This window comes from Rhodamnia argentea, chromosome 7 (assembly GCF_020921035.1).
Source record: "Rhodamnia argentea isolate NSW1041297 chromosome 7, ASM2092103v1, whole genome shotgun sequence".
Lineage (NCBI taxonomy): Eukaryota > Viridiplantae > Streptophyta > Magnoliopsida > Myrtales > Myrtaceae > Rhodamnia > Rhodamnia argentea.
Window position 1 is genome coordinate 20,522,674 of NC_063156.1, and position 23,515 is coordinate 20,546,188.

General features: G+C 40.2%; 2 protein-coding genes and 1 long non-coding RNA gene across 3 annotated transcripts in view; 2 read left to right on the forward strand and 1 right to left on the reverse strand.

The window, feature by feature from the left end:
- Nucleotides 1–11,569, reverse strand: part of LOC115734900 (mRNA-capping enzyme-like) — a 16,215-nt gene extending 4,646 nt beyond the window's left edge. Inside the window, exons 1-10 of the mRNA XM_048282738.1 lie at nt 11,424–11,569; nt 10,581–10,800; nt 9,812–9,953; nt 6,946–7,091; nt 5,353–5,436; nt 5,203–5,265; nt 4,189–4,320; nt 3,910–4,116; nt 2,385–2,504; nt 1,516–1,565 (exon numbers count right to left, since the gene is read on the reverse strand). Coding sequence (XP_048138695.1) covers nt 1,516–1,565; nt 2,385–2,504; nt 3,910–4,116; nt 4,189–4,320; nt 5,203–5,265; nt 5,353–5,436; nt 6,946–7,091; nt 9,812–9,953; nt 10,581–10,703 — 1,067 coding nt within the window. The 5' untranslated portion in view covers nt 10,704–10,800; nt 11,424–11,569. The remainder of the gene's footprint in view (nt 1–1,515; nt 1,566–2,384; nt 2,505–3,909; nt 4,117–4,188; nt 4,321–5,202; nt 5,266–5,352; nt 5,437–6,945; nt 7,092–9,811; nt 9,954–10,580; nt 10,801–11,423) is intronic.
- Nucleotides 11,570–15,583: 4,014 nt separating this feature from the next.
- LOC125315935 lies at nt 15,584–16,472 on the forward strand. Its single transcript, XR_007199247.1, has 2 exons — nt 15,584–15,818; nt 15,963–16,472. It is a non-coding gene; the product is annotated as an uncharacterized LOC125315935 (long non-coding RNA).
- A 5,783-nt stretch (nt 16,473–22,255) lies between these two features.
- On the forward strand, nt 22,256–23,263 carry LOC115734698 (putative ataxin-3 homolog). The gene is made up of 2 exons (XM_030665597.2): nt 22,256–22,489; nt 22,817–23,263. Exons 1-2 carry the CDS (start codon nt 22,256–22,258, stop codon nt 23,261–23,263), a joined length of 681 nt encoding a protein of 226 aa, XP_030521457.2.
- Nucleotides 23,264–23,515: the final 252 nt, after the last annotated feature.

Here is a 23,515-nt window from a genome sequence, read left to right on the forward strand (position 1 = left end):
TGACAAAGATAATAAGCCTCAAATTGAAAAATAAAACCCACATTCACCCAAAAGTCATGTTTGGGATAAAATCATTTTGCAAGTTTTAGACTACGTCAAAGAGTTCTTAGAAAACTGCCCAACAGACCGCAACAAATCAAAGAAAATGGACTAACCCCATCCAATCTCCCAAACCAGATTATTTCAGACCTAATAGAATCAAGAATCCTCCTCTTTAATTGCAATTCCAGCAGAAGGCCACAATTTCCTCCGTTGGTAACCTTGAGTCTCCTACACTTAAGAGTCTCCTACAACTTAAGCATGAGGAGGAGTTATTCTCTCCACATCCACCCTCACCCAAGCAATGAGCCTTTATACTGCAACCTACATGAAGGTCGTGCAGCATACTAAAAAAAATTCTCACTCTGTCACAGCTACAGATCAAGAAGCCATGATTAAATGACTAGGAGAGGTGTGCTGTTTGAGAAAATAAAATAAAATAACTACAGATTCTTTACGTAGAACATCATCTAATAAAAACCCAGCCATATATATAGTGCACTCTTGTGTGCGCGCGTGCATGCACCAGAGAGAGAGAGCATGTTCTGACGCGAGAGAAGCCAGTTCGACCGGTTGAACTGCGAATCTTTCTGCAGTTCACTTTTGGTTGAGAAACTGATTTGACCCAGCTCAACCAGAAAACAGATCAACCGGTTCAGATAGGTTCAGCTGGTTTTGGACTTGACTAACAAAATATCAGGAGTCAAACCTCTAACCTCTGTTCACCAGAACAAAGATCCAACAATTAAGCCATGCTCTCGCTCACTCTTGTTTGATGTGTGCCACCCGTACTAATCAAGTTATGGTCAATCGGTCTGAACTCGACTTTCATTCTCTCTCAGCCATTTCATGTTTCCTATGTCTCTAAATTATCAACCTTGGTAGCTAACAACCCGGCAGTTCAACCATTTGAACTGGTCGACAAGCGAACCACTCCTTCCAACAGGACCAGGCACTTCGACTAGCCCACTCAGGTTTAATTTAACTGATTTCACCAATTTAAACAAATTATTTTTCTGCTAACAACAGATCTTCAATATCTCAACTGTTATGCATACATTTGTATCATGCAAAATGCAAGTGCACTTCTTCCTTTATTCACGATAAATCTGACAAACATCCATTCAAGATTATTTTCTCATAGAAAAACCCAGTTAGGCAGGCAAGACAAAGCAAAACATAGATCAATCAGCTAGTCAGAAGTTCCACTCTCCAAGCAACAAAAACATATAGATTAACCCATTGTAAGCAAATAACCCTTACACTGCAATCGGAAATTCAGAAATATTGATCTCCCATACTTCCCCTTAGCAGATGAAACTTATATGGGATTTGAGTGAGAATTCAAGTTAAGAACTGCTGATGACTAATGTTAGTGTAATTACATCAGCACATGTACAATAAAGCAAATAGTGAATCTTTCCATGCCCAATTGACTTTTCCAAAAATTTCATGCGCTTCAGAATTCAATCAAACCTGTTGAGGGAAACAGGATGGGATCCGGGAAATTGTGAGCCTCCCCTTCCCTGATATTTAGCAAAAGCATCAACAGTGAGTAACATAAAGTTAAGACTTTAGCAATTGCATCACTCACGTTGTTTTCTTTGTCCCCTTCTTAACACATCATTTCTCATGTTCATTAAAATAAGACATCATGCAATAGATGGAAGTTGGAGTGAGGGAGTCCAGCATGGAATTGTTGAAGAGGTGTACAAGGGGCTTCTTACTTGCTAAACAAATCCCCATACATCTGTCAGTAAATGAGACAAATGGGTATATGGAGAAATAATAAAACAAATTAAGATGGCATCATCTACACAGCACATTGGCATAGGAGGGACAATTGAGTTTGACTCCAATGAATGGGATGGGGTTTAGTTTTATATACAGGAAACATGACCAAATTAACTTAACATCTTTCAAACAAACTGATCTGAACATTCATGCAGTGTATTCAAGGCACAAAATAATGTACCATTCATTCCAAAACTCATCCCGTGAGGTTCTAGGGGCATTTGATTATTAAATCCAATCTTCCCCTTGCAACTTAAGCTTTTGAACAAGTTCGCATTGGTAACACAATGTCTTCATGGTTTCAGAGCAGGTACCGTGCTTAAATCTATTGAACCCTCCTTAATCATCCCTAATTCTATTAAATTCAGATGCTTGTCATAGGCTAAATCTCAACCATGTGAAGGAAATGTCAGCCCATTTTACTATCCAACCAACTCCACATAATAGCTAAGATTTTTTCAATAAGTCAATCATGACTAGACCATATCCACATATGTAAATATAATGAGCTTGCGAAAGAACAATCACAATAAATCATAGAATGATCTTACCCCCACATTTAGCTTAAGAGTCTTATAGCAGAAATGCCTATAATGATCACTCTGGTCTCTTGGTATTTCATCGCCCAATAGATCATCATTTGTCAGTGGTTTATCGGTCTCATGATTATCCTGTAATAAAAGGACTTGTCAAACGTAGTATAATGAAGTTAATTTCATTTTTCAAAAATCAATGTTAAAATTTCATATAGAGCAAGATAATTAAAGAAACGAAACCATACATATCCTCAATCATCAAAAGAGCAACAAGGGGCACCTAGAGAAGAGTCCACCATAACTTAAAAGAGAGGTCCTAAAGGACTAATAAGACTGCATATAGACAACACAGCCATTAGACGCATTACCCCTATCCAACCCTTTCAGAAGGGTCAAGTTTCATTTCTACCAATAGACCACACGAGACTGATTGCCAACATGAATCTTACTGGTTTAAGAATTCACCCACTATATAAAAGTTGACCTCTTATCCAGTATAAATTTTCTCTCACGTTGTCTTTCCCATTATGGCTCTCCATGAACATTTCGCAGTAAGATCTTCGACGCATAGAAGAGATTACAAAACTTTACTCATTTCCTACTCCTGCATGGCTGTTTTCTACTACACAAGGACAGCTAAGTTCATCCACCTTCTAAATTGCTACATCATCTGTTACTGACTTCAATTTTACTTCAGCAAAATGGGCCAGCAGCAAAATGGGCCAGGAGAGTCTGGGATAGACTAGGAGAAAAGGGGGAAAGGAAATAAAGAGATGAAAAGGCTAGGTAAAGTGACATTCCAAAACACCATCCAATGTGAAATCCTTTTCTTCCAAATACATAGGAACAAACTACCAGTAGACATATATCTGAACTTCATTCTATCTGATTTTCATGTGAAAATGTCTACACCCTCTTTCGCGATGATCTGCATACTCTGAATTCACAGTGGAAAGTTGCATCTGCAGTTGGTTTCCCCCCAGAAGTGTAAAACCACTGCACATTTGCAACATCTCTAACCTTTGCAGTAAATTCTTGAAAAGAATCTTATTAAGATCACCCACAAGACTGACAAGTCTGACATCAACATGTCCCAATAGCAAAGATTTGAAATAAGAGCAACATATCCCAATGGCATAACTTGACTGCAAAAACAAATGAAGAAACAAGTGTCGAGGTATGCTGGCAGCATACATAAATGGAAATTACTCATCTCAAATGATTCAGATGGTCCCTTTTTTATGCTAAGTAACAAGAGAATAAGGGCCACACTAGCAGCTCTAATGCTTGACAATATACTCTCCAAAAAGGCCCACAGAAGGTTAAAATTTGATCCAAAATCTTTCATGTGCGATGGATTTAAAAAGGGGAAAAAAAAGAGGAAGAAGAAAATTGGTCTAATGCTCAGTGCAGAAGCAACTTCTTTTCAATCTAATAGTTTCTTGGACACGTGTTCTCTAAAACTTTATCTAACATGCTAAGAACTGCCACCTGCAGAAGTTTCATGCAAAGATAATTACTATTTACTTCCTGTTCTTACATTCCCAGGAGCAGCTAAATTTCCATCGTCGTCTTCATCAGGCATAGCTTCACCATTAAGATCAAGACCAGAGGACCTCTTCCACTCCGGAGTGGGAGGACAAACGACCATTTCAGGCTTCCTCTCATGATAACATGTATACAATGCCTCGATGTATTTAGGTTTGTAAATCCCAGGAGGACGCGCATCAGCAAATATTTTTATGGCCTACAGTGCAAGTAAGGCATAAGAAACGATTTCAAAAGCCCGCACAAATGAAATTAGGATAGTTGTTACCACCTGTGAGACCGACATCGGCATGGATCTCATCAGATAATTGATAATCATGTATCCTGTACGATTATGACCATGTGTACAGTGGACAAAGACATATTTCTTGGACTCTTTCTGGCGATTTATAAACTGAGTGACCTATGAAAGAATTGGCAAAAGGTAAGTTAGAATTAAATGACAAATAATTAATCGTCATGAGGGAAATTCCTTTCCCAAAATTAAATTCAAGGTGCAAATGATCTCTAAGCAAAATGATGCACAGATGTACGAAGATCAAGTAGAAAATCTTATACAGCCTGTTCAGTGGAAATACAAGAGAGATGATCAACATACAGTTCACTGATAAAAAAAATGCCCAACAGAAAGCCAGCTTGCCTTAGAGGTCCTCCAAGGGTAGTCATTGGCCAACAACAGCACTATCAAAACGCTTTAGTTTCTTATTTTCCATAATTATTTAAACCACCTGAAGGAGTCATTCAAATGTTTTCCTTTATCCGTTCTCTCATGCCAATATGATTACGTTGATAACAACTCTCCGTTGACTTGTAATCATTCACTTGGATTCATCTTGAAGAATAGGTAACAACAGCAAGAACATCCACAACAACAAAAACCAAGCCTCATTCCACCAAGTGGAGTCAGTCCTTTAATCTCCTTGCACTCAAATCTATATCAAGTCTTCGCCAAAATTCAAGCGCTCCATATTTGTTGTTATCCTCTCCTTATAAGTTCTTTTGGGTCCTACTTTACCCCTTTTAACCTGAGCATCCATCACTTATCTGCTCTACTGATAACTTCTATATTATAGCTGCACTTTGTTCTCATTAGGTCCTCCAGTCCATAGAGTACCTGGGCTAAAACAAAATCAAGAACAGGACAACCTAAGGCAAATATTGCCAGAACAAAATCACTTTGACAAACTATGCAACAACCCAAGACATCATCAACTCCAATGAAGAAAACCAGAAGCTTGTCCACCAAATTTATCCACCCCAACCACCTGTGTAAGAAAAAACATACCTCATTCACGAATTCATTAACAGCTGCAGGCTCTGGAACCTCATGCCGCCCAACACATCGAATCTGGGCCCAAAATTTAAATTTTAGAGATGGAATCAGTTCTCAAACATATTGCTAAACATACGCTTCAAGCTTTAGGCTGATACTTACCTTGACATACTTAATACCGTCTTTCTTCAAATCTGCTGGAGAATAATACTTTGTTGAATTTGTCAAGTCAATCACCAAGCCAATCTATAAAATCCATGGAAGAAGTTTAGATATATAAAAGTTCAAACAAGGAAAGATAACAGCCCCCATATAGGTCTTCATCCACATTAATAACGAGGGCAACATAAAATGAAATGGCAGAGAGGTTTTTCCAGGCTCCGTCGCTTCACTCAAAGCAAACTTTTACTCCAAACTAATGAATAAATTGAGTAGATGACTCATTTTACATACGTAACTCTCTTCAAGATTCATGTTCTTTCCTTTTAATTGTGAATAAACAGAGTTAGCAATATTTCCTTTGACTCTGACTTGGCTTTTCTTCATGGCCCATCTGACTACACTGGAGACATTTAACCACTTTTTTTTTATGAATTTTCAATATTGCACTCTTAGCCCCATTTTAAGAAAAGAGAAAGATGAAGTGTGCTCCATATAAGAAGCATGTCAAACATCTCCCAGCGTTTTGATATACCAAAATATCACCCAATCATGAAATGAAGTTGGCATGTTCACAACGTAATTGTCATGCACACAAGATCCCTTTCCATGCTTCATTTGTCACAGATACTGTGAACATATCAAACCCACAAACAGTATTCCACTAATTCTTCCCTTTCAGTAGCTCCTTTTGTGAGGTCAACCAGACGTGGTGGATAATGCAATTAATGTAAAGCTTGAAATGCATTGCTAACATGAGTTATCTACCCGTTATTTGTAAAAAGAAATTGCACTCACGACATGAAAACCATACTCATCTACTTCTTCGGTGGAGATAAATCCTCAAAAATCCAAATGGTCAGATCAGTAGTATGCCAGGGATAAAACCAAAGACTGAAAGCGGAATCCAAGGGCCTGTATCGTAACACTCCCTAGAAAGTGTTTCTGTTCCGAAAGTGTTGTCGGAACACTTTCAGGACAGAAACGCGTATGGTTGAAAAATGTTCCAAAAGTGTTCCGGGAAAAAAGAAAAACTTTTGAAACCAAAAAAAAAAAAAAAAACTTGTTTCTGAGTTTTGGCACACTTTTTAGAAACAACTTGAGGACAAGCTCGTGCAAGCCACCACCGCCCACCATTGTCGGCGAGGAGCTGAAGCAGCCGCTGCCGCCCGCTGCTGACCGCCGGTTGCAGATCCTTCCTTTTGGTGAAAAAAATGTTTTTTTTTGTACTTGCCAAACGCTTTTCTATTCCCAGAAATCGTAGCCGGGAACAAAAACACAAAAAGATGTTTCTGTTCCAAATATGTTCCCAGGAACAGAAACGTTACTATACACAGCCCAAGTTTTTGCAGTCATATGTTTCACAGCATGAATACTAGTCTGGTATAAGTATTTTACATAACAAAGTAAAATGCCAATGGTCAATAAAGACCTGAACATCTTGGAAATCTGCAACCACGTCCCATAACCCCCACCCCCAAAACTCCCAACCAAAAAAAAAGAATTAAAACTAAAAGAGAGTTTCTATGGCATAAAGGATGCCATATTATCAGAAAGGAGAATACAGTGCGAATGTAGTCAAAACCAGCCACTTACTCGTCTTCCTAAAACTCTTTGTTGATGTAGAACCTGTTTGAATGAATATCTTTTACCAGGAGGTATGTCAAAGCCCTCACCAAGAGGTGTCTTTGAAGGAATTAAGCAAAATATCTCTTGACCATATGCTGGACAGTCTAACCAACCTGTAAGACCAAAAGACACCAATAAAGTGCTGCTCAGGTGGGTAAAGCCAATTGTGAAAAATTGAAAAAGAAAGCCTACACGTTCAAATAGAATGAACATATAGCAATTCCTACCCAAATACATTGTCCAGGTTGACTCCCATAAACATATGAGAGCAAACAATAGATCAAAACTAAAAGGAATTACTTATGCTCCCCCAATCTTCAACAATCAAGGCATATAGGTTCCCATCAGGCCAACCCAATTTCCCTGATGTCCACTCCAGCAACAAAGTAAATTAGAACCGTCCAGGGAACCAATGGAGGGAATGAGATGCGCTTTCACAGGCCATAACTCAATAATTGACCCCAAATTTTTGCAAACCCATAACATAAATTTCCAATGCACTTAATATTGAACAGCATTATTCAGCATCAGGCATTCCTCTTATCAACAGCATATAATGCAAGAGAAACTTTCATTTCCCTAAAGCCTAACAGACCCAAAAAGAACCACAGTTGTGAAAAGAAATTACAAAGACAAGTTATGGAAAGGTTGTAGCGTGCATAAGGAGAAACTTAAAACGTTTACATCATTATTCCATCACTGAATGAACTATTTTGGTATGCGACCAAGGCGTATAGGAACAATCTGATGCAAAGGTATAGATGGAGCTAAGGTACATCTGTCAAAGAAAACTTGCTTCATAAGTTTCCTCTGGAAATGAAAAGGAATTGAATCCTCGGTCCAAGAGCTAGGGGGCACGATGGACCCACCAACTGAATGACAACAGCCGACATTCTAGCCGAACATGGACTCCAATTTTGCAGCTCCACAATCAACCAAAATTTGATTGGTCTTTCTCCATTCACCAATTCTACTCGATATTAGACCCAAAATCATCCATTCATTTCAAAAAGAGCTCTCACTGGCTGCTTAGTCAGCGATAACAAGTAGTAGTTGATATGATATTTTAAGAGGTTCCAAAGGCTCCACTCAGCTGGCACCTGAAAAAATCCTTCTCATGACCACTAATTTCTATTTAGTCACTCACAGCAAGTAGAACAACAAATACTATTCACGAGTCTAAGCAAATTAATGTGCTTTAGCTCAATGTCCTAAGAATAAGCAGCTCAAACTCAACAAAGGAAATAAATTGTTTCATGAAGGGCACATTGGGTACCTTCTGGACTAAATTTTATAATTCTCCATATGCAATCACAACCATTTCCAAAAACAGACAACAGCAGGACCCACTATGATCCACACAAAATATCGAAACTAGCAAGCTCATCAAGTGGCAAGGCGAAGAGAAACTAGAATAACGCAAAAATCAAAGGAGAAAAAAATTGCGAATATCCATTACTTCATCTCAGAGTCCTGTGCAGCATAAAAAATTCTCTAACCAAAAACAGCAAAATTTAGCTTTGAAAATTACAACTAGAATGTCCTATCGCCACTAGATTGAATTCAGTAAGGGTCCAGTTTTCCAGAAACCATTTAATATTCATAAGATCTATAAATATGCGCCCACCCTCATTGTCCTCACAATTTCTTGCTTTTTCCGTTTGCGAGGAATTTTTGCAACATGAACCTCGAATCATAAGTCAGATACCATTGTTGACATGACCAAATTATAGATCAGACCACAAATTGTCTTTCTCGGGCAGTCAACATTGTAACTTAACAACATAATTGACTAAAACTGTTCGGGCTACACTATCCCATTTGTTCAAGTCAAAGTTCCGAAAACAATACACATAATGCACATGTCTATCTCATGACACAGTACGCAGTGAGGTCACACAAAAATTAGCAGATTCATTTAATTATTAGGGCTAGTTTGTTCACAAAATTTTAAAAAAAAATTGATTTAGGACTATTTTCTCGATGTCATAAGAAAATATAACTAACTAAACTAATTAAACAAAGCAATTAAACTCATTGGAACCAAAAAGAAGGAGTTCGGATTTAAATTAAACAACATCCTCAGTTAGGGAGAATAGGCGAGTATGGAAAAACTTTGAAACGTAGCTTTGGACTCTCAAAGTCCTTGAACTAAAATTTTGGTGCTTGGTATAATTGTTGCAAAACTCTTTGAACACAAAGCTTGCTTCTAAGCTCGGTTACCATTTTTCACTAAAGAACTTTTGGATACAAAGCTGCTTTTCAAAGTTTTCCAAAACTCACCCTACATTAGTTTGTATATTACAAGTAATATTTCAATCTGCACAAGACAAAATTGTTGATGTGGGTCAAATGATATCTCAGGATTCATGACTTGGTCTTATCATAAGAAAGATCATAAACTAACAATAGGTTCAATACTCAAGTCACATCAGTTGCTTATTAATCAAAGAGAGAGAAATTAGGCTACATGCTCATAAAACAGAATTCGAGTTAAACAAATTACTTGTCCTTGCAGATGAAACCCAGTTCACTTTTTGCACATTCATCTACATGCAAACTTCTAAAGACATGAAGTATCTTGTAATCAAAGAATACAACACAAGCCGCCCTATGTCAAACTACTATCGAGTTATCAAGTTCAGAAACCAAACAAATGAAGCAACAGGACAACTAAATGAAGCTTAGTTGCCTAGTGCTACCATATCTTGGAAGAATAAGTATAACAACTCAAACGTGATCCCTATACATCCCAATGCAATAGCGCAAGTGAAAGCATTGTCACAGATACATGTTGTAGAAGGATACAAATAAGGTGGCTTTGAAAAAATACCATGTGGAAGATTAGATGATCTATGATTATTATTCATGTGTCTCATCTGATGAAACTGATCATGTGAAGAACGCTGAGAGACAGTCATTGTTTTTTCATCTGAGCGTTCTTTCTTTAATCTCTTGCGCCTTTCATCACGTTCCTGCCATAAACAGGATGTTATTCTTCACTCCACAAACTACAATTTCAAGCCATAAATATGAAAGAGACATACTTAATAACATATACGTGCTCAGCATCTGTATTTTCTCTTCTTTTTCTTTTTTGGCAAAATCATTTTAGCGAAAAAAAGGAAGAACAGGTTTATGCAAAACTGACAAATGATTGATTGGAAAAAAATCTGTGGAGCAAAGTCAAAATTTGAAAACTGATTCGCTGATCTCAATCGCCTCATGCCGCCATCTATTTAAAGTTGCCGCGGGCAAAGTCATATCTCGATAAAATTTCAGTAAAATTTTGCAGAGTGATTATGCTGCTTAGTACAATAGCATCATCATGCTTAGACACCGAAGTGAACAAACTACTGACAAAGCCAACTACATATTATCAGTAACCAAAGCACCAAAAGCATAAGAATTAGGAAAGATAATAGAATTTCCATTCCAAATATATATGTTACTTAAGAACAAGCTAGCTCCCAAAAATGCAAGCTTTCACGTAACGATAACATGAGGAAGAGGCAAAAATTCAGAAGAAAATTAAATCAAATTAAACATGCTGAAATAAAATATGAAGAGAGGGAATGACAAAAGGGAGAATTAGTAAGCACCCGGTTGGCAATATCAAGTCCAGATTCTATGCGCCTCGATTTTGGGCTATACTCTTCCACATGCGGATCAAAAGTTTCTTCATCCTCTTCAGGCAAGGCATTTAAGTCCATCGCAACAAGCATTCAGTATGAAAGTAAAAGCATTGCCACAGTAGACCCTTCTCTGAAGAATCTATTCCTCCTGTTAAGTGCTTGCCACTTTAGTGACCAGGAACTGCACCTGCGACAAGTAAAGATAAATTATGTGAGTTTAGCTTAAGCAACAACATCAGGAAGTATGCCAACGACTGGCCTACTTATTTATGAAATAAAAACCGATGATCAAGCATCCTCGACATTTTCAAAGTAAAATGCCAGGAGAAAACAAAAACGAAGAACTAAAAGAACCCACACACAAAGGGAAGTGCGCCAAACAATCAGATGAATCCCAGCACGAGGACAAAACACAAGCCGTCTTTAGACAGCAAACGCATGTCCAGCGGTTATTTTGCAATGAAGGAAGAAAAGGCAGAAACTTCTACTGTTACGGAGAAACAAAGACAGGATTTTGCTTCACTTTCGACCCAAAAAACTCGAGGGAAACACTTCACAGATCCACTAATCTCCCCCCCGCACACTGCCACGGCCGAGAAATTCGCACACCGAACACTCCAAAAAAAGGAAAAAAACCTAAATCGCTTTATTAAACAAGCCCGCGCTCAATCACTAACGACTGAGGTCCCACGGAAAACCTAAAAAGCCCAAAAAGCAGTAGACAAAACACCTCGGGACCCCCATTCAGAGCACGAGGAAAACCGGAACTCCAGAGAAAGCCCGCGGCGAGGGGGGACAACGAGCACAAACCTCGGGGAAAGGGCCAATCAACTCCGAATTGCAGAACCGAACCGGCGGCGCGGGGGGAAGGTCGAGCCCCTCGCGATCATTGGGAAGGTTTCCGCAACGAAAAGGCAGCGACGTCGCGCGAACCCTACAATGACATGTGGTGGCCGCAAAGCTAGAGAGAGAGAGAGAAAGAGAGAGAGAGCCGGGGAGGGGGAAGAGAGTTTGGGTTGGAAAACCTAGGAGAGAGAAAGGGGAGGGCAGGGGGGTTTTAGAAGCTGAGATTCACTAATCAATCGACGTCGAGGGAAAGGGAAGACGCAACAGAAGGAGAGAGAGAGAAAAAGGGAAAGGGTCGCAGCTTGCGACGTTATATATAGGCGCGATATGTAGAGAGAGAGAGAGAGAGAGAGAAATTCGATATAAGACAACTTAAGTCGCTGGAGTTTGGACTAGACTCTCGGGCCTCCACGAGGGCAAATCCGTCATTTCACTGTTCTCGGGTGGTAAAGACGGGGGGCGATCATTTTTTCCCGGCGCCGCCGCAACGACACCACTTGTCTTTAAAATAAATAAATAAATAATACGTCGCCGCGCTGGAAAACTCGATTGTATCAATTTAAACGTTATGGGAATTTTGTCTTTTGATAGCGATATGCACAGCAAAAGTGTAAGGGTGCGTATAGTAACGCTCCAGAAAAAATGTTTCTGTTCCCAAAGTGTTCCCGTAACACTTTGGGAATAGAAACACATATGGTAAAAAAGTATTCCCAAAGCGTTTCAAGAACACTTTTCAAAAACGGGAACACTTTTAAAGCAGAAACAAGAAACAAAAAATACTTGTTTCTTTGTTCCCGGAACACTTTCTATCAAAGTTTTTGAACACATTTTATAACGCAAGAGGAACACTTTTTGCAACCCTCTGTTCCTGGACTACTCATTCACACTCTCAAAGACGACGACTTTTTATCAAAGCTTTTGAACACATTTTTTTTGTAATTACCAAACGCGTTTCTATTCCCAAAAATCGTAGCCGGAAACAAACACAAAAAAAAGTGTTTCTGTTCCAAAAGTTGTTCCGGGAATAGAAACGTTACCATACGCACCCTAAATTTCTCAACAACCGAGTGCATTACAAAAAAAAAAAAATTCGTCTATCTTTTTACTTTTCTTGACAATTGATCCGTAAATTTGCCCATTTCTTTTCGACAAAACTTGACTTTTTACGAAAGTAAAATCCAACCGCCACAAAAGAAAATACCCACAATAAACAAATATAAAACATTTGCAAATTCTTAATTGTGGCAGCTAGTAAAAGGCCGCCACTTTAAATCGCAATTGATCGTTAGGATGAATTTGCCTTTGTGAAGAAAATCGAGTGGATTTAATCATGAAAATAGCGATGCCCGAACATGTCTCTTATGTAATTTGTTTTTTCTTTTAAACATCTCGATTTCGAGTGGAGTGAAATTTGGATCGCGTTATTGTTTCCTTTTTTCTATAACAAATTTTCTTCAGATATATATGAAAAAGGTGTATCTTACAAATAACGAAATTAATCTAAATGAACATAATAAACATGCCCGTTTCTGTTTCAATATGAGTTCTTTTTTTTTTTTTTAGGGGGGTGGGGTTCTGGAGTTTCAATATACTGTCTTCTTCCAGTTCTAAATCATATTTAAGTTTAATAAGCGATAAACGTTTGAGAAGGGGCAAATCACTGAGCTGATGGTAGTTGATCGAACATGGCCATGTGGTACAATTATCGTTAAGTCCCACGTGATGAGCGTACGATCCAACGTACTAAAATTAATATAATAGACCTAACATTTATGTCTAGATTAGGCTCAATCCACCGAGCGATCACCTTTAATTAAGATCCAATCCGAGGTTAGGGCCATGAAGACCGCGATCGTCTTCAATTATAAAGCCATTATGACTCTCCAATCCACTGCCCTTTTCAAGATTCAAGTTATTGCAATCCGATTCCAAGTCGTGCAATTAAGGCCATCAAATGCATGCTCGTCCAAAGAACCAAAGCTCGCGTGATGTCAAGCCGCTACAGCCCTCGGATAGACTCGGTAATTGTCCGCGATCGCGTCATCGAGTCTTGCAAACAGTTTCTTCATCATTAAACAAAAAGATTTTAGAGGAATTCTTCGTTCCATTTCGTAAATCAAACTCTGTAATTGCTTTTCAAATTACTGCAAAGTCGATGCGCTATTTTGTTGTCTAATATCATGTTGTAAATTTATTACAATTGTTTCGACAAATTCGTCATCTTGAACATTTTCCTACAAGCAAAAGTGCTATTGGCCTTCCTTTCTGCAGTTCCTATGTGAGAGGTCCCGTATCAGTAGCTCATGCCCTGAGAAATCCAAGAGGGAAACTGATTGCATCAATCAATTCTTCTCTCGACTTACGATCGTTTTCCCAGAATGCCAAGTTGGGAATGCAAGCCATGCATATAGGACAAACTTTTTTTTTTTTTATCGAAAGAAAAATCTTCATTTCATATCAAAGAGACATACATCACTTCAAAATAAAAATAAAAATTCCACGAAGCAAGTAAATCTGAAAAGTAAATCAACTCGGTCCACGACTTGTAGAAACTTGCTCATTCTTCAAGGACGGATCCGACATTGCATCCAAGCACAATCGGCGGCCGATCGCCAAATCTCGCATTATCGTCAATGATGAGCACACATAGAGAAATCCCTCTCTAGTAGCAGAGGCTTTGCCAAAAGGCGATACACGCCTAGGTTCGGTATTCCCAGTACTATCATCGTGCAGAGATAACGACAACCTCAACAAGTTGAAATAGCATAAAAAAAGGCCTTGCAAATCCCGGATCTATTTTTAAAATGGAGTAGAATACCGTCCAAATCTAAATCTAACTCTAGATCGAGAGAGTAACTATAAAAGGATATATGTTGATCAAAAAATCACTTTCGGATAAGACGGTTGATAGAGATAAGTTTCGACAATTTGTAGAATGCTTGATAATCTGAAGCAAACACCTGGAGCCGAAGCAAGCGGATTCTTCCGATGCACTCGCGTTTTGATCTTCGGTGAGCTTAGATGTCGATCGCAGCTCCACAAAATTAACGAAAAAATTTATTGAAAAGAACAAGTACAGGAAAAACTAAAGCAATATAAAGAAAAGGAAAATGAGAAGGGAGGGAGAGACTGGGAAAGGGCCCTCTCTCTCCCTCCTCCGTAGAAAAGAGAAGGGAGGCAGCGGCAGGAGGGAGAGAAACCCCATGGTAGAAAAGAGAGGAAAAGCTTAAGCGCTTTTGATTTTTGCGCTCCGAATGACATAACCTCTTGAGATTTTATTGACACATTAAAGGTGCGCATGATAACTTTCAGAAGTTGATTTCTGTTTCATAAGTAATTTTGAAATAAAAAATTATTTGGTAATATAACTTTTGAAGTAGAAACTCATTTAATAAAAAAATTTACTTTTGAAGTGAAAAATCGCTTCTCAGCTTCAGAATTACTTCTTGACTCATCTGTCGCGACGCCCTCACTCTCTTCTTCCGGACCACGCCCAAAGTTCTCTCGGTCGGACGCTCCAGAATGCTTTTGTGCCACGCCCAATCACGCCTCCGCCGTCGTCTCCCGATTTGCACGTCCGACGACCCCAACGAGTCGCTGATTCCGATTCGCCCTTCCGAGCCGGCAATACTCTTCTCTACCCGTCGCCTTTCGGAGACCCACCGGCAGCGGCCGATCCCGATTAGCCCTTCCGAGCCGCCTCCGCTTCCGCCGTCACCTTCTGGAGACACATCAGCAGCTGCGATTCGTCTTTTGCGTCTGAGGAACTCAGATCTGCGAGGTTAGGGTTTTCTCCAACCAGATCTGGTCCCTTTTAGCGCTGTAAATAATTTCTCTTCCTCTCAAATTCTCAACTTTTTACTTTTCCTTTTCTCCCACCACTGTGCACACGAGTTTTTCTTTTGGTTTGTTGATCTGCTCGTTCCGCTTGTTGGGTTTTGATCTTTTGCCTCTGAGCATGTCCACAGAGAGAGTGTGAGCGAAAGGAGTGATTTTTGGTCGGAATTCTCAATGGGCCTTGAGTCGGGGAGATGGGAAAGGCGAGACCGTGTTGCGTCTTTTGTGCTTTGAGGTCCGGTTCTTTTGATGCTAAATGATTGTCCCGGCTGTGGTCGTGGGTTTTGGCTGCTTTATGATGTAGTTCTCTCTTTGGTAAATGTGTTATTCTGTAGCTCGGTTTGCTGATGGTGCTTCAATTTTGATCTATGAAACGCAATGCAGGTTTGCTCATGTTGGTTTAGCCTTACTGACCACACTGGATATGATTCTAGTACCTTGAATCAATGTGCCGTTTGGAATATCAGATAAGGTTATGGTTTTGAGTTGATCAGCTCTTGCCGATGCAATTAATCAACTCAAGTATGCGCAGCGTGTCTTCATCTGCACTTTACTAAGATCTGCTCTTGCTGTTCAATACTGTTCCTAATTGAATTTTACCAGTATCGACTCTCTCGACCATCCTCTCTCATAATTTGTGGGCATTGTTTTGTCTTGCGAATGCAGGTTCATGCCTTTCTTGATTCTATCTGGACAGTTGTGCTCGCCTGGAATCGAAGGGACTCTATTTGCACTTTTCATGTCAATCAACAATCTTGGATCCGTGCTGGGTTCATTTCTAGGCGCCGGCTTGGCTTCATTCTTGAACATCCACTCCGGTTCTTTCGGCAACCTCCTTCTAGGAATTGCTATCCAAGTCGCCTGCTTATTCGTGCCAGTTGCTTTGCTATTCTTGATACCGAAAGACGCCACAGGGATTTCGGCATAGAAGTAGATTATATTTTCAACAGAGTTGCAGAGAAGAAATTAGGACAGATCAGGGGAGAACTTTGTTCCTTCAGGTCTCTCTCCTGTATGGCAGTTTACAGGTAGATTTTCAATATACAAGTCCATTAAGCGGTAGATACGTCATAGCAGTCAAATGGAAGATGTTCTTGTACTTTTTTCTATGGAATGGAAAAATTCCTTGTGCTTCCTTAAACGTGTCCTTCGAAATATAGTGATTTCATGTGGTTATATGCGGAAATTGTATCCCCAATATTCCCAAGTTATATGCGATGGAGTAAAATTGGCTGCTTCTCAAGCAGCAGCCATTGCCATTGGGAACACCTCTCTCTCTCTCTCTTCACATACAGCTCAGGACATTTCTGGCTACCATTTTTTTTTTTTTTGTCATAATAAACTTTTCATTAAAACCTAACTCAAAGCAAAGGAGCCCAATAGGTGGGCTTCAGTACAAAGTAAATCTCAAAGAGCAAAAGGGGGAGAGGAAACCCAATCCAGAGGTAATACATTTTTCTTATGATTTTTAGCTATCCAATCTGCAATCCGATTAGCTTCTCTTGACACATAGGATACCCGACACTTAGGAAAATGGACTAAAATATCCTTGCATATTCTGATTGGCACGTGAATTTCCCACGCGGTTGTGAGTGGGCATGAGAGGGCTTCCACAAGTGGGTGACGGTCTGTCTCTATCCGCACTTCATCAAACCGAGATAGTCCTCCAGCATCTAGGGCTTCGGCTTCTTTAGATTGGAGAGAAAGATTGCACCTCAAAGCTTCGACTAAAGCAAGGGCTTCGACCATGATGGCCGACGAAGCAACCACTGTCTTCGCCCCTCCGTTTATCGGTCGGCCGGTGGAATTGCGACAGAGCCATGCGATAGAGCCTTCCCTCGAACCGGGTAAGAAAGCTCCGTCAATGTTCACCTTAAAAGCTTGGTTTTTAGGGGGCTTCCAGGTAGTCAAGGATGTTCCTTCCGTTGATTCTGATTTGCAAGCTGAAAAGTTCCATTTTTGAAAGCAATGTAGGGTAATTAACGCTGTCTCCATGGGCAAGGAAGGGAGTAGACTAAAGGAAGTAAACAAGAAGGATTGTAAATGAATTCGGATAATCATGCGTATTTGTTGGTTAGTATAGGAGCTTCTTCATAGCCTCTAGTTAATACTGGATGCTAAATGAACTCTTTAAAAATGTCCCATAATACGAAGACGTTAAGGGCATGCATGGTAACACTTCTCTATTAGAAATTAACTTCCGACTAGAAGTTGATTTCTCTACTTATCCTCAAAGTAGAAGTTGATTTTTCTACTTTAACTTTAAATTGACTTCTGATCGGATAAATTCGTTTGGTAATGGTTGAAAATTTCTACTTTAGAAAAATTATTAACAAAATTTTAGACGGCCGGAGGAGGTGGGTGGGCGGGGATCGGTGTGGTCGAAAAAGTGATTCTAAAGTGGAGAAGTAAAATTTTTTTACTTCTCAAATTTGGCCAAAAAAACTTACCATAAGTTAAAAATCCTACTAGAAGTCAATTTTTTTATCAAACTAATTTCTACTTCGGTAAGGTTTTTACCAAATGGATTTCCCTACTATATTGACTTTTGGCAGAGAAATCCAAAAGCAAAAGTGTTATCATGCAGCTCCTAAAAATGTTCGTACAAGACTTTATTCAATTTTCCTTGTGAAATTGGTCTTCATTTGCATAAAATAATTAAATGATAGATTATACGTAATTCCGTAAGTATTTGCATTTCACTTTTCTCGAATAACGTGCATTTTAGGTTAGGATTAATAATTTTTCGTAAAAGATTTTTGTGTTAATTAATGTTTCTGAAGTAAAAATTTTCAAGCATTATCAAACGAATTTCTGTTTCGGAAGTATAAATTTTGTTCCGTTATCAAATGCTTTTTTCTATCGAAAATCAACTTTTGGAGCAGAAGTATAAAAATCAATTTCTTGCCGGAAGTTGGTTTCTGATAGAGAAGTGTCACCTTGCGCATCCTAAGACAATAATCTTTGTAAGTTCTAGACTGCCAGGAAAATTGGACAAGCGAACTTCTTGAGAAGCTGCAATGAGCATTTTTCGATCTTCCTTTCTATGAGAAGACCGAGTTTCGATACTTTGTTTGGCAATGGGAAAGCTTGGCATCTTTTGAAATTGTAGATTCAGATTTGATCAATCTGCCTGCATAAATTGAGATGTTTCATTGTTGGTGAATCTATTCTAGCAAGTGGTCTGCTCTATAGACCCTGAGGATTGAGTTGCTTTAAAATAAATTGCTATGGGAAATCCTTGTGTGATTCTTTTTACCCAATTTTAAGCCATTGGATTGCAGCCTACATAGGTGAAAAGCATTAATTCTAACTGGCGGACGGATGATATTGGACATTTGTAGATAATCTAAGGACCGCATCCGACATTTGAAAATAATTTAAGAAACACATTGAATAATCTCAAAATATAAAGACGACATTTTTGCATTGAATCGAAATTAAGGAACCGTTTGTCAATTTCCCTTGATTTTGCCACGCAACATTTCAAACCTTCGAATCAACACGGGAGTTTAAACTCTCATAAAGGTAATATTTTTCAAATATTATGAATAATATATACTATTTTATTTGCTATTCATATTAATCTATGTACGAAAGTTATCAAATAAGGCTCCAAAATAGACATGTTTTCACTTAACAGGGATGAGCATGGTTCAAGTGGGCGGTTCCCACCGTGGATTTGGGAACCGCCCACTAAGGACCGTTTTCGAAAAATAAAAACCGGCTGTCCGATTCCCGAGTTATTTTCTGTGCTTTTATTGAATTAACTCGATGGTTTCCCCAAACAAGACTCCAACCAAATAAGGAAAAATTTAAAAAAAGGGCATCAAATCCTTTCAATTTCTCAAAAAAGAGTCTAAAGTAGACACTGTTTCAAATGATGGCCCGAAGTGCCTTATTTATTTCAAAGAAAGGCCTAATCAAGGATATTTTCGTCTTTTACTTTTAAATTTTATTTTTTTATTTTTCTGTTTTCCTTTTCCTTTTCTTTTTCCTCTCCCCTCTCTCACCCATCGCCGGCCTCAGCTTCTCTTCAATGGTGGGCATCGCCTTGCTCTCTCCTCCGAACGTCCCCGAACCGCCCCAAATCAAGAATCGACCCAACGTAGCAAAGACCCAACAAACTTGACAAGAAGCAAGAATCGCCCATTTTTGCCCATTTGACCCGAAAAAGAGGCCCATGCCCACCGGAAAAATCAAGAACCGGGAAGAAAACCACCATGTTACGTACTTGGCGAGGAACTGCGAAATGGGGGTAAGAGCAGAGGATCAGAGACTTATCGCCCGGCCGATACGAGCGACGTTCGGCTAGAGGTCCTCGTAGGTGATCACGGGCATGGTCTTCTTGAAGGACTCCCGATCGGTTTGGCCGTCGAGACCGTGGCGATGCACGTACTCGACGCGAGCATTGTGGCAGAGGATGTCAACGAGGACCCGCCTCGGGACCTCGTCGACGGCCGTGACGTCCTCGATGAATTGGAGAGGTGTCTTATTCTTGTCGTGGAGGTTGTGGTCGGCTGGGAGTTGAGGAGGTAGGAGATGGAAACGAGGGAGGCGTAGAAGGGGGTGGATTGGAAGGTGACATAAGAGTGGCGGGAGTTGCGGAGGCCGTTGCGGCCGAAGCCCTCGGTGAAGTTGTCGTTGGTGGTGTCGTTGCGGGTGAGCCGCTTGTTGTTGACGTAGACTTACTAAGAGATGAGGAGGCGAGGTTGGTGGTGGAGGAGGAGGAGGAGGAAGGCGAAGAAGGAGGAGGGGAGAGCGTAGAGAGATGGCGGATAAAATGGACTCCTCTGTTGCTCAAAATAGGAATTGGAAGAGTTGGAGGAGGAAGAAGAAGAAGATGATGGGGACGACCTGCAATGGAGGAAGGGGAAAAAAAGGGAAAAGGAAAATGGAAAAGGAAAAACAAAAGGAAAAGAAAGGAGAAAAAGGAAAGGAAAATGGGAAAAAAATGAGAAAATGTCAAAAGACGAAAATATCCCTATTGAGGTCCTTTTTTGAAACAAAGAGAGCACTTCATGTTTTTTTTTTAAAACGAAGTCTACTTGAGACTCTTTTTTGAAAAAAGGAAAGCACTTGAGGCCTTTTTTCAAAAATTTTCCACCAAACAGTGACACCGATAAATATGCATTTTTTTTTATGATCCAGGATCCGCCGGTCGTAATCGGACTTCGCCCTTTCCGACGGCGACTATACCTAGAGGGAGGGCGGCCCCGCAGCCCACCAGCAAGGACCCCCCACTTAAGTCTGAGAAACGCGTTGGGACAGTTTCGAAATGCCCACCAGCAAGGACCCCCCACTTAAGTCCGAGAAACGCGTTGGGAGAGTTTCGAACCCTTGATCGTGGCTTATGCCGGCGCCAAAAGGTTTGATTCTCACCAAACACGCCATACCCGTGGTGGGTATAAATATGCATTTTTCATCTTTTCTACTTGCATTTATTTCTATGGATAGATATATGTGTCTTCCCTCCCATTATTGTGATAGATTGATAAGGTGTCGATAAATGGGAAAAAAATAACCCTAAGTGACCCGCCTTCAAACTAATATAAGTTCAAATGCATTCACCCTGCTTTCTCGTTACATTCCCCTTTCGCCAAATAAAATCGTTATGTCAGGTTCACTACCATGCATGACTCATTTTGAGAATCGGAGCACTCAATTTCTGGATTTTGTTCCCGATTTAGGGATTTTTGCGGCTTCAATTCATTTGTAGTTAAGTTTTGCGAAACGACGCCGTTTTTCTAAGCAAAACGGCATTGCTTCGTTAAACATTTTTCAAGTCGGATCGCCGGTTGTGTCTCACGGGACAACCGGCGATGACTTGAACTCCCCAGACAAAAGTTGGTCGAAAGAATCATATTGAATTTTGACTTAAACATTTAGGGCTACGGCGAAAAAAAATTAAAGATTTCATATTACACCGGAATGCGCGCAACCAGCATAGGACCCAATTGGCAATATTTCTAACGCAGTTCAAAGTATCCAGATATGGAGAAAATTTGTTTTGGTTGAATTTCAAAATTTTCTATTTTGGAACCCCTCCAATAATCAAAGCAATCCCTAGATTATAAAATGAAGGGGGGAGGGCATTTTCAGATGATTATGAGGTTTCCATTTGGAAACTACAACAAACAATGTACTCGAATACTTATAGTAGGCTCGCGAATGCCTCGAATGCCGAAACGGGAATCCAAAATCTTAAATTCCAATTAATTTGAAGACAATTTAAATTTATGAAATTGAAAAGAGTGGCTCTTTAACCCCGTACGAAAATTTTCCCTATCTGAAATGCGATTAATATTATTATTTCTTTATTGAGATCCATAGGAAAATAACGCTAGAATGAGTTAAATTAAATCATAGTATGCTAATAGGCATGCGGCAAGGGATTGGGATGGTGGGGACGCTGGTATCGTAGATGCAAGAATTAAATTAAAAAAAAGTCGAATCACCATCCTAGAAACATTGTCTATTCTAGCAAACAGGAAAATTCGGGCACGGAAAAAAAAGAGACTAAATAGGAAAATTAATCGGATATCCAACTTGCAGCAATGCCCTTGTTCCGGGCACGCCTCGCACGTGCCGACTATGATGACTGATGTGTAAGCGTGGTATAGATCCAATCTACTGCACCGGAAGCAATCACGAATTTGTGAGACTCGTAAGACGGGTTCAATTGTAATTTTTGTCGGATTTACTAATATTCCAAAAATTATAAATAATATATATAAATCCACAACTATATAATGGTGTGCTCATACATAATTTTCGTCATTATTTCCTTTTATATTTTTTGGCTTGTAATTTTATTCATCTTTTCTTTCAGCTTGCATGAGTTGCCTTCAGTCACCCTCCGCTTGATCGAGCTCTAGCAACAAAGTAAGTCAAATTCTTTTCTCCAAGGCTTGTCTCCGGAGGCTCAATCACTCTCTTGTTGGGACAAGGCCCTGAAAATGGCGGAGTCGAGCAGCAGAGGAGTGAAGCTGTATCACGAGCCGCGCGACGGGTCCACTCCTTCCGCCGTGCATTGCGTCAACGCGCTGGCGCAAGGGCCGCTCTTCTGCGAATTTGATACGGCGGCAGCTGCAACCGAACTTGATCGGAAGCGGCGTCTCAATTTACTGTGGGAATTTGGCCTCTCGACGTACTCCTCCGGCCATTTTCGGTTCGACGGTTTCGGCGTTCAGGTCGGGATTTTTACCCTACTCATCGATTTTCCCCATCCTTTGTGGGTTTTAAGATTGCACTTGAATGTGACAAAATCATGAAACAAGAAGGCCAAGATTTGCACAATGAGTTAGATGTAGATTTCTTCCCCTCATTTTAAAGCCTAAAAATTTGCACATTCCCCATCAATTAATGCATCTCGCATACTATGACAATAGTGGATTTTATTTTTCTTGAATAATTAAGTTGGCCCAAAAAAATTTAAAAATAAGGTGAATATTTTTAATATTTTATTGGCTGATGCGGGTCTTTCAAGAGGCCTTGAAAAAGTGGGACGTACGAATCAGCCCACTTCCCCCCACAGAAGGCTAGGGAAAGCCCTGATCGATTTTGAGCAAGAGGGTGCCTTCGTTTGTCACAGGGCCTACGAGGAAGATTGGACCTGCGTTCGGAGAGTGGACGGCGAGCGGTACGAATTCGACAGCCTCTACCCGGCTCCGGAGCACGTGCCCGGTTTCTATGTGCCCGCCTACATCGACACCCTCGAGGGCTTCGGCTGGACCGTCTTTCTCGTCGGGGGGAAATTGCAGGGAGCGCGCGGCACGCCGGCGGCGCGAGCTCAAGGCAATGATGGTCCACGGTCGTCGCGGGAAGCTGGCGCGGGGGGGAGGAATAGGGACGGCGACTGCTCGCGACGTAATGTCGGCAAGAGCCACAGAGCCCGAACATCGACCCGTGGAACCATAGGATGGGCCTGTATCGTTACTTTGTCATTTGAATATTCATTTATGTAGTAGTGATCAGATGGTGATTGGATCGATTTTTGTATACTTTGATTGGTCCACCTCCTTGGACGATCTGAAGGGCGTACTCTCCCGCGCGTTAGCCGGATGGATTCAAAATTTGGATCTTGAACTAGTTTCAACAAGACTTGAACCCGGGCGGCTAAAATGAGTGGAACCAAGGAAACCGGTAGGAATCCGTTTGGAATGAGGTCAAATTCACATTGATATTGAAATGCAACAGATCTCGAGCAGTTTACCAGT

What these genes read in the sequence shown, in the direction of transcription:
- LOC115734698 (XM_030665597.2), top strand. Translation starts at nt 22,256, where the DNA reads ATGGCGGAGTCGAGCAGCAGAGGAGTGAAGCTGTATCACGAGCCGCGC. An exon ending in TCGACGGTTTCGGCGTTCAG is followed by an intron (nt 22,490 to 22,816) that starts GTCGGGATTTTT and finishes CGTACGAATCAG; the next exon opens with CCCACTTCCCCCCACAGAAG.